Here is a 17,828-nt window from a genome sequence, read left to right as displayed (position 1 = left end):
TTAAAAAATTTTAACCATTTTTTTTTCATGGGAACTGGGATTTTTTTTATTTAATACTAATTTCTAGATTTGTGTTTGCCATAAAGCATGTGGTTGAGCGACATAGATCCGCCTTTTTGGAAAAACGAAGGAGCAAACGAAGCCAGAACTCCCCTAAACAAAACATTCAACACGCCGTCAATAAGTGCCACAGTTGAACCTCGATTTAACGAAGTCACCGGGACCCACCAATTATTTCGTTAAATTGGGACTTCGTAAAATCGAGGAAGGTAGACCTTGGAGCATAGGCTGCGCGGGAAATCCAAATTTGTTCGTTGAATCGGGAAATTCATAAAATCAGATTTTGTAAAATCGAGGTTCAACTGTATTACGAGGCAAAACATAGCACCACGTAAAAATAAGATCGGCAGCCCAGTTCGGAGAGGTAGGGAGCTAACAAAAACAAACCTGCACGGGAGCGCGCCCAAGTATGCTTGGGTGTGGCACTTAAAGGGTTAAAAATGGTCTTTGGTGAGTTCAGCAACCTTTTAAGCTGAGTAATGAGGCTGGGGAGGCGGCGGCTGGTTTGCACACTTGCCCTGCACTGCTGAGAGGTTTTATTGAAGGGAGGCACATACACTGGCAATGAACTGGCCCAGTGGCCCCTGTGGACAGCTCTGTGACCACTGGAGCTAACACGACGGCTTGCGGGGCATCAGCTTGATGCAGGCTGTTCATTCAGCTGCTGAAGACGTGGCTGGTGGTGTCTGGGACGCGCATTCCATGCTTTCCTGCCTCCAAGGTCCTGCGATGCGGGTCCACTTCAGCGCTTCCTGCGTACAAAGCCGGGAAGGAAACGGACAGCCATTGGCTCCAGGTTTTACCCGTTCCCACGACTGTGCGACTTTCCTCTCGTAGGTCGGATATAGGCAGAAATATCGAAAGTATTTGTAAATTCAAACTCTTCCGAAACAGCACTACGTGGCAATGACAGCCGAAATAGATTTGCGAAAAATATTGCTACACGCATAAAACTTGCATCTGAAAAGTAGGTGAAAACACCTACCAAAATGCAGGAATATCTTTTGTGCATGACAGAAATAGTGATGCAGAAATACATGCTTCAAAAAAGTATTTAAGGCATATGTTATGGCACTAAGAAGTTGAAGGTACCTATTCACGAAAGACAAAACTAAAAAGGGGACCCGGCTCCCGGTATCATTACTAAACTACCATAGTTTACTTTGAAGTTAAACCTCAAGACACTACCACGTTCACACAAAATCTGAAGCATCCCAGATTACTTTTTTTTTTCTGAGCAGTCATGATTAACCCCTGGTAATTGGGAAACAAAAATAAATGAAGGCCGACAACATAGAAGCTTAGAACTGCTACAATTTATTCAAATAGACACAGGTGTAAGTGCCCAGAAAGTACAAAGGGCCCATACACATCAGGTAAAAAAAAAAAAAAAAAATTCTCACAAGTTTTAAAAAACTATATATAAGAATGTCATAACACATGTCTCACTGTCATATGTATCACAGACAAACAGCACTTGTGACACTGTTAACCAGCAATAAGCACACAGATACACAGAAGCAAATAACTGGAAAAAGAAATATGTACATATGCAAGGTAAATATATCTGAAATACCCACACAAGAAAAAATTGTTGCACAAAAAAAGATATCTTAACACAAGTGGAATAGTACCTAAGCAGCAATTAAATGGTGTATAAAAATGTGAGTGCAACTCCATGCAAGTTTGGGTTTGAACACTTCGATAATTTCTTTCTTGAAAATCAATTTACCACATAAGGAACAGCAAAACTAATCACCTCAGATTCATACAATTTGCTTGCCTTAGTTACACTTTCCCACTTCCACAATCTCATTTGTCGCTGATTAAGCTACGAGATACACACCAAAGTATGAATGCTAATAGTAGGTTTTGTGTTTTGTCATATAACAGATCAATAAGGTCCATTCCTCTGTTTTTAAACATGACCTTAGTGAACCAAAAATTTTCAATGTGGGTGCTTTGTTCGAGTTCATGTCAAAAAGAGACACAGCAGCTGTTGCACCAGTCCCTCCAAGATTCTCCATGGGGCATTCCAGTACCCCACGACAGTCCTTTCTCCATAACTCACTTGTTTCCAAAGATGAGGTCTGCGTCAGGAGCTCCTTTCGGGTGCTGATACTTGTGTCTTCTGTCCCTGTTCAGATTCAGCACAACTGGCCTTTGCTGTGCTGCCAGCATTTCTAGAAAAGAAATCACAGTGCAGTTAAATGAAAAATTCTCGTTCGCTCGATTATGCTGACAAAGACCAGGGAGCACAGGCGTGCGGGACACTAGCACAAACCACAGATTGTGTGTGGTTTATGCTAGTTTTCAATGCAGAATGTGTTATGTGCTTGGCACCTAACCATATCCGGTGAGGTGCCAACAACGGAAGTTGACAGGCCGACTGCCAAGCGAACGCTGACTCAGCGCTTGTCTCGTCACTGACTGACACCACTGCCGGCCGAATCTCTTCCTTGAGTGCCTCCATATTACTCCCGGAGGGGGTAAAACATCACGTGTCCGGACATACAGCGGCGCTCTGCTCCGGGCTTCCCCAGAGAAAGAACGCAAGAAAAAGAAACAAAGAGGTAAAGAAAAAAAGCAGACTCCTTTGCTGCAACGGGTTGAGGTACAGTTCCGAGTGTTTGGTTCTCTTTTGCTGCAAGGTGGTGCCAGGGGTCTGCTTAGCGCTACCGCATTCCAATTGTTTTGTTTTCCGTACGCTCCGCCTTCTGCGTGTCACACTCAAACAGGCTCTGAGAAAGTCGCATTTCGTTTAATTTCATTTCATTTAATTACCTCAGAGTGCCGCAACCACAGAATATGGCACCCACAAGTAAGATGTCCATGGTGCGCTCATGCGCTTACCTTGCACGACGCAGGGCTGCTTCGTGCCGTTCAGTCTCCACAGTGTACAGTTTTTCCACCCTAACACATCACATTCTTTGTTACCACTGCCTTTGTCATGCTAGTACAGCAAAAGGGCGGCTTGTTTTCATTGTACACCACATATGTTAGCCAGAACGAGATAGAGCGAAACGAGCGTGCCGCACAAGCGCTACCCAGTATTGTGCCGACATGGACGTCAAATTGGAAATATTGTGCCGATATCATTTTGACCTACACGATGTCTGTGAAATGCTCGATAGATTGCGCCAACGCCATCCTGACACACCGTACCCGCCGCCATTTTTCGTTGAGTCATGCGAGTGTCGTTTGTGAATTGGCCATGCTGGCAAGGTATTCAAATTTCTTGACCGATTCAAGGCTGACATTGAAGAAAGAAAAAAAGATTAGGCAAAACGGCACCCGCTTACTTTTTGCCCGAGGGAAGACAGCCAAAAAGGCAGAGGAAGCTTAGCTGCATTGTCTATGCCCTTTGACCTCGCCTTTTGTTAAGCTCCCCCCCCCCCCTGCTTTTGCGTCTTGGTGTGACTATGAGCGAGCGTAACGGCCACTTCAAGCAAATCAGAGGGGTTGAGCGAGACACGCGACTGCTCTCCGTAGGACAAAAATACTCGGACGAAAATTTGCCATGTGACTCGCTCTGACGGGCTAACTTGAGCCGTAGTCTTCGCTGTTTGCCAAGCTATGGTGATGGTTAGGGGGCCATGTGGGTTCGGTTCCCGAAATGCGCTCTTCAGTGTTCTGCTGCTTTCGCGAATTGCAGTCACGGCCGTCGTATATCATTGTAAACGGCCAGAATATTGTGCTGCGTTCGTTGGACGCACTTCGGCAAAAAACTGCTCATCAGCAACGAGACTTCCGTTGAATGTAGGCGACCTTCTTCTTTCTTGACTCTGTGTTTGCGTTCTCTGTGCTGCCCGAGTCAGATTATGCATCCATCATGGATTACACAATATCACCGTTTTATTCGTAAGTACTCTGCAAGCATTCTTCTGAGAGTAGTCCTGCTTCCCTCTCAATCTCCACGGTCCTTCGTGTTTCATTTACGAGTCTTTCTTGGCATGAAAACACTGCAATTATATTTAATAATTTTCTTTCCGTTACACAGGGAAGCATCAATTTTGTAAATGTGTCAAGAATAAGCTGCGTGTAAAAATAGTGGTTTAGTAAACTTCTGGGAGAAACCGAAGACAATTCTGTTTGTCAGTGTCTGCGATTGATATGCAACGGCCAATGCAAAACAGACTCACAAGATGTCCTGCCGATACAGAGCAGACGCATATGCGACGCCTGGCTGATACATAGTGTATCGGCATGATATCATGCCGATACCTGGGAAGAAGTCTGATCCGTAGAGTATGTGCACAATATTGTGCCAATACTAGACTAATGGCGAAACGAAGGCACGCCAACGCCTGCCAGATATCGGGCCGTGGTGCAAAAGTGGACATTTGGCCGATATTGGAACGGGTTTTCGGCAGGCACAGGCACGACGCTGGCCAAGTATCGCCGTGCTGCCTGGGTACCTTATATGGTTCTCGCGCGATGCAGGACATCAATGAGGCGAGCGGTCACACGGTATGACGTTGGATCACTCTCGCCGGCAAGATTTTCCAGGAGCCCCTTCCAGAGCAGCTGTGTTGCACAGCTTATTGGCTATGGAATCCGACCTCCACCACATCGACCAAGGTTCGAGCCCTGCAAGGACTCGAATTTTATTTTTAAACTTTTGTTCATGACAATTTGTTCATAGAAAACATATCATAAAGCGCATTCTGTGTTACTAGCTTACTGAATAGACCTTCTGACGAGACAGGAAGTGACATCCATCTTTTTCCCCACTGTGCACGGAGTCCTCCCTGCTGACTTGCTATTCTCCCAAACACCGACTTTAATGGCAGTGCCCATCGAGTCTTTACGACATCTTGTATGTACAGGTTGTTTTTCTAGGCTTTACAGATTGGTTTTAAAAAAAAGCCATGAAAGGTGCATTAATGCGGTCTGTGCAGGCGAGTTTTAGGGCCCGGGGTACAAATTATAGGGTAGAAATCTTCATTACAAGTGGGATAATTAAAAAAAATTTGTAAACTTTTTAATTTGTGAAAATTAACATCTTTTCCAATTAGAAACTTGCTGAGCATTATTGAAAACTACTAAATCAGTAATCTTTAGAAAGATTTGGAGTATGTGGGAAACAAAGTTACCTCTTGTGCAACAGGTGCGAAGCCGACGGTGTGAAAACGCAGATGACACGAGACGAAAACGTTGAGTGGGTGCGTTTTCGTGCCCACAGCTTTGCACCTCTTGCAGAAGTGGTAACTTTAGCTCACTACAGTGCTTCCCATATGCTCCAAATCTTTCTCAAATTTACTGAATTAGTGGTTTTCAATGATGCTCAGAAAGTTTCTAATTAGAACCGTATCTACACTACTTAACTAGAAAAGTTAACAATTATTCAACTTATCTTGACAATTGGCTCCCCATGTAATGTCCCCCTAGCCGTATAACTTACCTGCACCGACCGTGTTAGTGTAGCTTTCACAGGTGTTCAGAGAGTTTTTAGTGGCACGAGTGTGAGGACTCGTAGAGCCTCTTTTATACCTTGGTAGTCTTCCTCTTCCTGGCGTTCGTTGATGTTGAGAGTCAGCATCTTGACTTGTTCCTTTTCCGCTCTCTCGGCCTAGAAAGGGAAAAAGCAGAATTACAGGTGTCGGCCACTGACGTACCCCCACAGACAATACAAGCTGCAACACTCGTTTTAGCATTTTTCTTGCCTGCTGTTTCCACAACCTCCTTTTGCTCTCGATTCGCCGAAGTTTAAGGAATGGGACATAAACTTCGCTTTCCCTCCCTTGCTAGCACCACAGGTTCTCAAACTAAATTCCTAAGAACCAATGTAAAATGTAAACCATAAAAAAAAAAGTGCTTAAATTTTTTTTATTTGGTATAAATTATTGTAGCTAGAAAATAGTGATTCTTTACCACTACAAGCATTTTTCAACATGGCAGATTTATTGATAAACTCATCCAATCACTGATAACAATGCAAAAAAAAGACTGTAAATGTAAAGCACAGTTTAATTAAGAACATTTTATTGCCATAATCCCACCATACTAAAAAAAAAAAAGACAGCTGGCTGTTATAGGACATTACTGTCCTAGTTTTCGTTTCTTCTATGTTGTTCTGATTTTGTTGACGTTACATAGCTGACAAAGTACAAGATAAAAATCCAGCTTAATGCTTGGATTTGCTCAGGTGAGCACTTCTTTTCATTGATGTTCAGTCTTCTACAAATCTTTCTTGCTTGGCGATTCTTTGATTTAATTCTTTATTGACTTGACGAGTGCAAACTCCGCGCAACAAACCACATATCGTAAAAATCTCTTTTCTCGTAATACTCTCGGTTTTATTATGTTTAGTAGTCTGGCAACAGACTTGAAGATAAAAACTACAATGCCTCTAGTAAATAGATATACAAATAATTGACCGAGAACGGTGTTTTCCCAGAATTTCGAGCAAAAAATATGGATAAGCGTATTTATTTCTCTTGCCACTGATATTTTGTGGTACATGATCGTTTTACTTGAGGCTACCGTACGCGCAGAAATTATTCAATTTTCATAGGGACCCACAGAGGTTACTCAACGAAGCCTCCTTCGGACTTTTGCCCGGTGTTGCCCGCAGGCAACAAAGCTACTATAACCTGCAAATTCATCTTACAACTGTTTTCTTTTTAGCTCTCTTCTTTTTTCTATTTTGTTAAACATGACCATCTTAAAAATAAATCTTAAGCTATTTTTGTACTACCGTAATATCCCGAGTCATCGCCCACCCCCCAACCGCCTGAAATTCTTTAAAAAAGTGGGGTGGGCCATGTCTCGATGGGTGAACACAAACACTTGAAAAAAAGCGGAAAAAACCGCCTATTTTTTTCTGCGTATCTAGCGCTGATGCACAAGAGATACATCAAACTCAAAACTCAATTTAGTTTCATTGTTCTATAGAAAAAAATGCTCAGCGTAGTCCGATGCTTGCATACGCGCTAGAAACACCGCCGGTCTGCATATAGCACGAACCTTTGTTCCGTGAAAGAATGTCACCATTATGTTCTCCTAGTTAGTAAAAAAAAAAAAGAAAGAAAAGTCTACAAGAAAATAGAAAAACCGACCAGGCACAACGAGCGAGCGAGCGGACCAAAGAAGCGACCAAGAGCAATGCTGGGAAAGCGACCAAGAGCAATGCTGGCAAATACTTTGGCGTCGGGCCAAATCGTGCGCCTTGTCAATTGCAAGCTCTTGCGAAACTTTCTTGTTTGGTGCGTACATATGTGCGTCCGTGCACGGCGGGCTATCAATGCACGGTTGGGACGCTCTGCAAACGTCTGTGTAGGACGTTCCAGCAAAGCTTTATTTATGCTTTGGCTTTGCCTAAAATATTGCACAACCGCGGTCGCGACGGGCGGGAAGAAGGAGCGGGTTCGCAGTGACCTTACTTCGGCGGAGACATACTTTGACCTAACACTCCGCGGTTACGTTAACAAACTCTTATTTTGTTATCTCCATCGTTTTCTTTTCGCACGGACACACGACCACTTTGGGGTCGCTCACGGAGGAAATGCGTAAACAAAAAGAAGTGTCTTTCCCTCCTTCGTTTTATTTTGTCACGGACGTCCTCCGACTGTGAGGTCCCCGGCCTCGTCATTCGGGTAGGATGAGTGTTCGCGGATCCCAGAGTCTGCGCTGGGGTATTTGAAGGGGTGGGCGATGACTCGGTGTTTTTTCGGAAATCGATATTGGCCCAAAAAATGGGGTGGGCGATGGCTCGGGGATGGGCGATGACTCGGGATATTACGGTATATCTCATCAATACAAGGTTAAACACAAAACAAACACACACAAAAAGCATCAAATGATAGACAAACGGTAAATAAAAATATATTTATGGGATTATTCTTGCAAGAAGGGAAATGATCGTAGTAAAACTGGTCCAATTTAAATCCTAATGATATTTATTTTCCATTCTGCTAGGAACCCACGGTTACCCCAGAGTGACCCCCTGGGTCCCTGGAGCTCTCAAACTTCCTCAACCATCCCTTCTCCCACGTAGAATTGTTCTCCCAGTTCAAGCAGCACCTTGACAGATCAGAGCCCCCCATCGATACATATATATGTGGCAAACACTCTTTTGTATGCGCACTACTTTCGACAAGGTCTGTAGTCTTACGCACTGCTTTATTACATCAATACGAGACCGCTGCCACTTGATGCGGACAGGGCTTTTTTGAGGTCAGTAAGTTTAAAAACCCCTGCCACATATTTTGAAGAAAAACTAGCAGGTATGCCAAAGAAGCGTGAAGGATTTCATATTGACACCACGTTTTGATTAGTGAGGCTACCGGGCAACTACCAATGCTTTGAGAACCTACCTCTTCCCTGTCCTTCAGGTTCTGAGCAAGTTCCGAAGAGACGGGTACCTCCAAACTCTTGAACTGTGAAGATAAGCAGAAAACCACATTTGAATCCACCGACCACTATGTTTAGTTTAACCTTTTTCCTTACCTGCGGTTTGTTTCCCTTGCGAGTCATCAGAATGAAGTTCATGGTATTCTTCTCTTCTTCGTGCTTCTGTTCCAAAAGGTTGCTATCTGCAATATACAAGCAACTATAGTTCACTGATGCCCTATATCCAGTGTTGGGTAAAGTACATCTGAAAAGTACTTAAAGTAAAGTACAAAGTAAGTGAGAGGTTATGTACTTCAAGTAGTAAGTATACCGGGCACAATTTATTTGAAGAAAAGCATTATAAATACAATATACAATGTACTTTCAGAGCAAAGTACTACCGTAACATCCTGAGTCGTTGCCCATCCCAAGTCATCGACCACCTAACTTTTTGGGTGAATATTGATTTCCAAATAAACACAGAGTTTTCGCCCACCCCTACGAATACCCCAACGCGGACTTTGCGAACATTTATCTTACCCGAATGACGTGGCCATGGACCTTACGGTTAGAGGACGTTCGTGACAAAATAAAAACGAAGGAAGAAAAGACACTTCACTTTGTTTACACATTCCCTCCTGATTTCCGCGACCCCAAAGTCGTGGTGCATGCGTGCGGAAGAAAGAGGAAGAAGATAACAAAATTAAACATTGTTTTGCTTACAAAAAAGTTTGTTCAAACAGTAAAAAGAAAATGGAAAGATAACACAAGTCATAACTTGATCGCGAGGTTAGCGAACGCCCCATATCCTGGAATGTAACCGCGGAGTGTAAAATCGAAGTCTGTCTCAACCCAAAATAAAGTCACCACGAATACCCAATCAATCTTTCAGAATGTTGCGACCGAGGATGGTAAGGTTGTGCAATATTTGAGACAAAGCCAACGGGTAAATAAAGATTTACTGGAACGCTGCACACAGACGTTTGTAAAGCGTCTCATTTCGAGCTCCGCGTTTGTGATGACGTTCACATCATGCAGCAACGCCGCCTCAACCCGCGTTGATAGCATGCCGTGCACGGAAGCACCCATGTACGCACCAAAAACAAAAATTGCACAAGAGCCTGATCCCTGTGATTGAGGGAGCCCAACTTGGCCCCAACAGCAAAGTATTGGCCAACATGATCACCAGATTTTCCGCTTCCCCAGTATCGCTCTTCGTCACTTCTTTTGCCTGTTCGCTCGCTCGTTGCGCCCGACTGATTTTTCTATTTTCATGTTGACTCTTTTTTTTTTTTAACTAACAAAGAGAACATAGCAGTTTAAGAAACATGCTTTCACAGGACAAACGTTCGCACTGTATGCAGTTCGAATCGTGCATATGCAAGCAACAGACTTTGCAGTAGTAAAACATTCTTTCATGAGCGTTTCTTGTATAAAAAGTTTGAACTAATTTGAGTTTTGAGTTTAATGTATCTCCTGTGCAGTTGTGCTAGATATGTACAGAAAAATGGGTGTTCTTTTAAATTTTTCTAAAGTTTTCTGCTTACCCACTGAGACATGGCTTACCCCACTTCCTTTATGAATTTCAGGTGGCAGGTGGGCGACCGGTGACTTTGGATATTGCGGTAGTAGTACTTTTTAACACTATTTTTCAGGATGCCCTTTCATTCCCCTTTACATTTTTTTTAACTGGTAAGCACTGCTTAAGGGGTAATGGGGGTGCACCAGTTATTTTTGAAAATCGCAGCGAATACTGAATAAAGTCAAGTGGCCACAGAGTTGTAGTTTTACTCTCGCTGACCAACTATTTGACACAGTCAATTTATAAGGCACTTATTTGTATCAGCCTTAGAGACGCCATCAGTTCATCCGGAAAAATGACAAGATGATATCTCAACAGACGATAGCGCCTTTTCAAATAAAAAATACATGTTTTTTCTTTAGATCTGGAGAATGCATTTTGATGTTGGGAGCTGTATTTACTCAGAAAGTACCCCAAAAAATACTTTAAGTGAAGTACAAGTACCTACTCAGAAAATGTAGTTCAAGTAAAGTACACATTTTCTAAACCTACTTGAAGTAGTAATTTAAGTACAATATACTTAAAGTACTTCCCAACACTGCCTAAGTCACCCCTGATATAATAAGGCCATACTTCGCTGTACTTACAGGTCTTTTTTTGGTGGCCACCTTTCAAGCTCATTGGGATGACAATGTCAGCCTGAGGTTTCACAGAATCCTGGCTGCGATGCTGCAGGGAGAGGTACGTAACTTTAAAAAAATAACGCACACACACACAAAAAACAAACTCGGTTTCCTGTCGTGTTTCGCAAATGAACTGCAGTGATGAACTCCAGGGCGCTGCATGCTCTGCGGCACTGTTACACTGTGTGTTAATTTATTGGACTTGCATGTCATTAAATTTAGCAAACGGTGTTGATGTGACACTGTGAGTCACATGCCACCATGACATCATGTCACATTATGACATCACACTGCAGCGTCGCATGACACTGCAATGTCACATGACACTAAATTTCTGCTACATATAACGAAGAAAGTTTTCTCCTAAACTCTGCGGGCCACGAGTAACACATGAACACACCCTGGGTTGCGAAACCTCGCAAATAACGGGCATCGCCTTTGAAACAGCCCCAAGAGCCTCCGGTTAAACGCTAACGACCCATCTTGTCTACGTTTGCATGCACCGGGAAACAATTGCAGCACGCGACGCCAACTGCATCTCGAGGGAAGCCGAGAGACCACTCACGAGGATGCTTTCAGACAGCATCTTGTCGAAGGCAGTCATGAAGTCGTCGTCCTCCGGGCACGGGGCCCGCTTGGTCCGCCTGCCCAGCAGCGTGACGTCCTGGGAGCACTCCCTGTCATCCTCCAAGGCCGCGTCGTCCTCGCTGCTCGAGGCCACCTCGTCCTGGAGTGTCGGGGCAGGCACTCAGCGGGGGTGCTCTAGAGTCACTGGATAAGCTACGCTTAGAGTACTGACACTCCACTTCCCAACCGTTTGGTGGACTCCCGCCTTTTTGCTGCTTAGTGCAGGGCGGGCACAACCGGCGATGGTCGCCATTTCGAAATGCTACTTTCCAACCTTTAGACATGGCGCCGGCAAGCTCCGGCAACATTGTTTTGTTTGTCCCGAATCAATTTAATGTTCCTGGAGAATCGAAAAGTGTTTCCTTCAATTTCAGAAAAAGCTTTGGATGACTGGCAGTCACGATTTTAAGCACAAAAATGGCTGAAGTGTCACTACTCTGAAGCGTTGCTGCAGCTGTACCAGGCCGAGAATGTAGCGACGGAAGAGGAAATACTCAGGGCCTTGAAGGACGGCGTCTCTCGACAACAAGTGATGAAAAGGTATGACGTCAAGAAAAGCACTTTGGCCACGTACGTGAAAATTGAGGCCGAGATCCTACAGGCTTTCGAGAGCGAGAAGTTCGACGCGAAAAGAAAGCGGCTGTGGAATGTGGTGCACCCTAAAATAGAAGAGGCCTTGCTGTGCTAAATCGTCAGTGCACGGGATGCACAGCTCTGACAGTGCAAGTGCGGTGGAGCACCTGACCGCGCTAAGGAAAGTTGTCGTCTCCGCCCAAATGTCGTCCAGAAAGCAGGCGGCAATAACAAATTTCTTCTCAAAATAAAAGTATGTCACAGGGAAACGTTTTCACGCAGTTTTCTTTGTCCTTTCGATATTTCAACTTTCGGATAATTCAGACATTTTTGCCGGTCCCATGAAATCCGAATTTACGAGGCTTTACAGTACTATGCCTAATCCTGCAAGTTGGCGCGAGTGAGGTCTCACTCCTACCCGTCGAAAAGCAGCAATTACTAATATACATTGCAGGAACCTGCAATTTTCTCATATAAAGTATGTCTGTAAACTATGCACTGCACAGTCTCACTGTCAGTGTCAAGCAAAACAAATAAAGCCCCAGAAGTTATTATAAAAGAACAATTCCTATGCACCAAAAAACTCGAAACAACTTCCACGGTCTTTTCCAATCTCCGTTACACGACTTATAAATTGTGCGCGACTTTCTGGATGGCGCGTGGCAATACCATTTTATGTAGAAAACATTCCTTCATGATTGAGCTTGATCTCACAGCCGTGACTTTAAATAAGACACACTTCTAGCACAATGCCACGACACAATTCTTCACTGAACAAACACTTAAAAGAGAGAAATCACGTGCAGAAGACGCCAAAAACCTTATAGTTTTAAAAATAAAAACGATGATAGTCAAAAGTTGTCACAGAACCCGTCATGCAATAAAAGAAGCCTACCTCAAGCGGCTGGCTTTGGCTGCCGCTGAAGACGTCGGTGTCGCCATCCCCCTCCATCTCAACGTCTGGATCACTGCACTCGGCACTGTGGTTCTCTTCGTCTGGATCCTCTGCAAATGCCAATAACCCTCTTGACACGAGAGCTGCACATATTCCAAATCGCTAATCTGCTTTAGGTCTTTCTTCATTGCTGCACACAGATACTCCATGCAACCTGCTTGCGGTACACTTACATTCCATTCCAGTGAGTGTCAGACTAGGAGCATCAAACTTTGTTTGACCTGTGTAAGTGTTGATCCCTTCAATACAAACTACTACATATCACCCTTTGAATGAAATGTGGAGGTTTTTGCAGGATTGTTTCAAAACAATATGAAACCAACTAGCAATGTCCAAAGGTGGTTCTCCTTGTACATGGCGTAATATGCCGTAGAAAGCTTCAGTTGCAACGGTACAATTTTAGATTTACTTAAGGTTAGTCTCGCACCCCTCTCTACTGTGTACAAAACTTAAGATATTGGGTGGTATGCACGAGTAAACATACCTTCTACTTCCTGAATGCAGCCAAGGCTGTCTTGATCCTTTGCCCCCTTGCTGTCAGACTCCTCAGAGTCTAACACTGCCGGAGAGAATGAGAGTTCTCCTAGACACAACTCACACTTTGCACAGGTTAACTTAAGGAAAACTTGTAGCAGAAACTGCTATTGCCCTGCTTAAAAAGAAAAGAAAAAAAAAAAAGGAAATCTTTATACTTTACATTTGACTACAGCGGACGCTATGAGCCATCCCGGCCAATCGAGCTGTGTATGCAGCATGTGACACGCACTCCGCTGCACCCCCTCCCCAAGGTCGAAGGAACTGATGCGGCCTTGGATCGGGTCCGGTGGCTCATAGCATCTGCTGCAGTTGGTCGTAAGGTGAAAAGCAGTATAGCGAAATCGACGTGGCTTAGTTGAAGTCTGGAATGCAAGTGCTGACGAGGGAAACATTTACTTCAAATTTCTCGAAGGAGCTGCAAGAACAGCGGCACACTCACTGAGCTTAGGCTTCAGTTCGGACATTAGGTTCTCCACAACGGCCGTGGACTCCTCCAGGCTCTCGCAGATCCTCATCTTGGGACGCAGGGGAGTGAGCACGTCCTTGATGAGAAAGTCCACCGTCACGGGAAACGGATTCTCCTCCCCGTACGTCTCCGAGGACTTCTTCTGCCAGTAGTACCTCTGACGGAACACGATGACAAAAGCCACGAATATCAAGGGAAAACACGAGAATACCATATTTTTTTCACTACAGGCCACACCTGGTGCATAGTTTGAACCAGGTGTATAGTAACCCCACTTGGCATCTAGTTCACACATAGAAAATTCTGACACACCGCACACCTTGAGAATCGCCCGAGTAATTACCTCACAAAAAAGCTTGAATCGTATATAAATTATCATTAAATACTCCGGCATTCATAAAATTTGTCGCAACTCAACGTAATAAACGATCTAGAAAAATCTGATTTTCGTATAGCCTGCGCCTAGACATTAGTCAGCAGTGCATAAAAATTTTAACTTTTAAACACGTATAGTCTGTGGGCTATAGTCTGGAAAATATGGTAAAACACCCGTAGCTTGGATACTCGTCCTTGGTTTCTGGACTGCACATAAACGTGGGAAGCATCCACATCACAAAGGTTTAAAGCTCGAAAAGGTTTAACGCAAGCGAAAATGATTAGGGGTCAATCAGGTAGAGACATACTTGGAAGAAAACGAGGAAACAGTCCAGTTTCTTCTTGGACGACCCGGTGTTGAAGTATTGACCGCAGGTCTCGAGCAGAATGCAGACAAGCCGGATTCGAAACAAACTGTCTGGCGGATCCAAGTCGTTCAGGGCTCCCGAAGAGTACGGCCCTAAAAGAAGGAGCACCTTCTCCGTGAGGATCATGGGGCTCCAAAGCCCATCCCGGTTCAACTCACCGCTGAATGCGACGCCAAAGGTGATGAAGGAGTAGAGAACCTTGAAGATGACGGACGATTCCACCATGCGGTAGTTGTACAATTCGCCAAGGTAGTGCACAATGCTCACCCTGCGCTGGTTGTACTTGGGGTGATTCACCTGTAGAGCAACAGCAAAGGAGTTGTGTGCTGCTCTGTGTTCCAACCTTAAAGCTGCTCTATTTAACGGCCAACATGAGAGCCACCCTTATGAGAGTATAGATTGGGAAACCTCTAGTTTCCAACAAAGTTTCATTATGGAATGTACCGTAAAAAAAAACTGCTAGAAATTTTTTAGCTACCTGTGTAGAAAAGACTCTTTTTCCAAATTTGAAGTAAACCAAGTAATATTATTACTCTGCATACATCATTCATGGACGTGTTCAGTTGTATCTTACTACTTCTGGGACAAAACACTGCTAGAGCTGAAAACAAACGTGTCTGAAGGTACCACATTCCATATCAGGTTTACTTTCTCTAAACTTGCATTGAAAGAGCTCTACCTCACTCTTTGCTTATAGTATTCCACTGATGGTAGAGAACTGCATTTGAAATGACAGATTTTTCTATAACTTTGGAGACATTGTTTGTGCTGTACTAAACATTGCACAGCAACTAGTTTAGCCATATTTTTCTAGCTATCATATAAGGGTACCTATTACATTCTTCTAACATGCATTAAAGAGAAAAAAAAAGTAATGTACTTTTCAAAATACAAATGTAAAAAAAAAGAAATCAGGCTGAAGATTGCAGAAAATATAAATATCCCATAAAAGTCTTAATTGATATATTGAATGTTAAATGAAAAATAAAAAGATCCTACAGTAACTTAATAAGCAGAGGACAAAACAAAAAAGAGGTTTCTGTGCATGTCGCTAAAAAGGTAACCAGGCAAGTGACCCATTTCAGCCGAGTTCTCTGACCCCAACTACTTTTAGGGCAAATTTAAAACAAAATTCCCCAGGACCACACAGCTTTTCCCTGTTTTCCCTGTTAAGACATATCAGATATAGAGACATGCTAAACCAATGATGAACTCACATATAAACTGTCATTGCCATGTTTCAACTTCATAGCACTCAAAGTTAATAAAACAAATTCAGACATTTCATGATAGTTTCTCTCGTTCTAATGCAATGCTAAAAAAAAAAATTAAGATGATGGAGGTGATAAAGAGGGCAAACAAAATGCTAGGTAAGCTATCAGTTGATGATACAGGCCTTATTTTAATGCTGTATTATGTGATAAATGAGAAATAGTCTGCTTGCAAGATAGTACCTTCATTTAAAATTTTACACTGCCATCTTTCTCAGTTTCAAATAGTGATGAGACCATTTTTATTAGGTCTACAAAACAAAGTTTCCAAAAATTATCTTTTTATCCCATGTCTTTTAGTCAACATTTCCTTCCTGCGAGTATCCTGATATGCCCAGTTCTTTGCGACACCATTATAATACAAACTACCTTCCCAGAAGAAGTGCACACAATGTGAGCCATCTCAAGTGTGTTGCCCCAAGCTATAATACACATACTTCCATGCCAAGCCTGATGTCTTCCAGAACTCCATCTACAACCTGAGGGCCCACTGTTTCCTGAAAAAGAAAAAGAACTATATATTACACTTCTATGGTTGACTGTACAATTATCTACATGAGCTTACCATTTTCCCTCACACATACCATCTCAAAAGTAGCCTAGCTTACAACCTCCCCATAAAGCAACTTGACCATAGAAATATGGCATCGAAGGTATAGCTCATGGTAGTAGCATGCTAAAATAGCAACAGGTATGCAATTCAGATAGAAAGAAAAAAAGCAGAAACTACGCACCTGGTAAGCCACCAATCCAGCTAGCAGGTTGGCAACGCAGCGGATGTTGTAGTACTTCACATTCCAGATGGCGATTAAGCACTTGGTCGCATACGCGCACACGTCAGGATCTTCCCAGTCAAGCTTCCGCATTTGTCGTAGGATCTGGATTAGGATGCAAGGTTTGGGAGTATCTCACAAAGTTCAGGAGTATCTTACAAATCCAACAGTCCAAAAAATACTCCCAAACGCAAGGTTCAGGTGCATCTTAAAAATTAGAGTCCGAAAACTTCCCGAGATCTTGATGGATTACCCACTAACTTGCTGCTTTTCGGAAACATTCTATGGTACTTGCCTAACTTTTCAGATCATGTGAGAAGTTTTCTTTTACTCTTTTGTATATGACATCTGCGATAATCACAAGATTGTTTATTAAAATCGGTCCTGACCTTTTCTGTGTTGCTCTTGGTGAGGTCCTTGTACAGAAGCTTCCTGATGTAGTCATGCAGTGGGGGACGCACCTTCTTGACAGACTGGACAAAGGTGGGAAATAAAATTAAGTCTGCTCGGTTTTCATCACGTGCCCTACGCCCTGAAAATTATGTTTAGGCATTGCACAGGGATGCAAATTGTAAAAGCTATGGGCTCTCACCAACGTCACGGTAGAAGTGCTGTCTATGCAGAAAGGTAGCTTTAAAGAGCGACTGAATATCAACGACAGACCTTCCTCTCAGCATTATAAAAATAAAACGTGCGAGTCTCTACACCAGGGGTCTCAAACACACGGCCCGCGGGCCGCATGCGGCCTGCGACGCTCCAGGAAGTGGCCCGCAAGCATTCCGCGCCTACGAGCCCTCGTTCCCATGCCTTGAACACTACATGCGCCATAAATAATAGTTTTATGTCGTTAATTCATTTCCGCTCAAACGGAAACTCTGCTTTCACGCATTTTGCGCTTACCATTTGGACGGAGAATTTCTTCGTCGAAATACGGCCTTTTTAATCTTTTCCCATGAAAATCAACCTATATGGTAATAATACCACTACTAGGCTACAAGCACGAGCTCTTTGCCCAAAGAGGCACCTCGGCTGCACAAACTCTTCCTCAGCAGGAGCGACAGCCAAAAATAAAGCTATCAGCTCGGGCTCCTGGTGTCAAATAATACGTTTACAATGAAAAGAAAGTTCTAATAATGTTGCTATAAAAATCGTCAGGAAAGCAGAAACTGCCGTATGATAAGGAAGTTTTCTATGCCTGTGGAGCCTAATGAATTGCGTGGCAGGGAAAGGACGGTTTGCTCGTTCTCGTTCTATTGAAAACTGCCAGTACTGTGGTGTGGCAAT

At 43.5% G+C, this 17,828-nt stretch overlaps 1 protein-coding gene across 4 annotated transcripts in view; it reads right to left on the bottom strand.

The window, feature by feature from the left end:
* Positions 1-561: 561 nt before the first annotated feature.
* Positions 562-17,828, bottom strand: part of LOC8029472 (regulator of nonsense transcripts 2) — a 32,123-nt gene continuing 14,856 nt past the window's right edge. For all 4 annotated transcript variants that reach the window (XM_029984118.4, XM_040505079.2, XM_040505080.2 and 1 more), the window contains exons 26-40: positions 16,934-17,017; positions 16,506-16,649; positions 16,209-16,268; positions 14,659-14,797; positions 14,441-14,592; positions 13,731-13,914; positions 13,239-13,313; positions 12,695-12,804; positions 11,165-11,326; positions 10,564-10,645; positions 8,512-8,597; positions 8,379-8,441; positions 5,554-5,632; positions 2,132-2,243; positions 562-812 (exon numbers count right to left, since the gene is read on the bottom strand). In XM_029984118.4, coding sequence (XP_029839978.3) covers positions 803-812; positions 2,132-2,243; positions 5,554-5,632; positions 8,379-8,441; positions 8,512-8,597; positions 10,564-10,645; positions 11,165-11,326; positions 12,695-12,804; positions 13,239-13,313; positions 13,731-13,914; positions 14,441-14,592; positions 14,659-14,797; positions 16,209-16,268; positions 16,506-16,649; positions 16,934-17,017 — 1,542 coding nt within the window. In that variant the 3' untranslated portion in view covers positions 562-802. The remainder of the gene's footprint in view (positions 813-2,131; positions 2,244-5,553; positions 5,633-8,378; positions 8,442-8,511; positions 8,598-10,563; positions 10,646-11,164; positions 11,327-12,694; positions 12,805-13,238; positions 13,314-13,730; positions 13,915-14,440; positions 14,593-14,658; positions 14,798-16,208; positions 16,269-16,505; positions 16,650-16,933; positions 17,018-17,828) is intronic.

This window comes from Ixodes scapularis, unplaced genomic scaffold (genome assembly GCF_016920785.2).
Source record: "Ixodes scapularis isolate PalLabHiFi unplaced genomic scaffold, ASM1692078v2 PGA_scaffold2__306_contigs__length_199485367, whole genome shotgun sequence".
Classification (NCBI taxonomy): domain Eukaryota; kingdom Metazoa; phylum Arthropoda; class Arachnida; order Ixodida; family Ixodidae; genus Ixodes; species Ixodes scapularis.
Note: the sequence above shows the minus strand (reverse complement) of the source record. Positions and strands in the feature narration are given on the sequence as shown.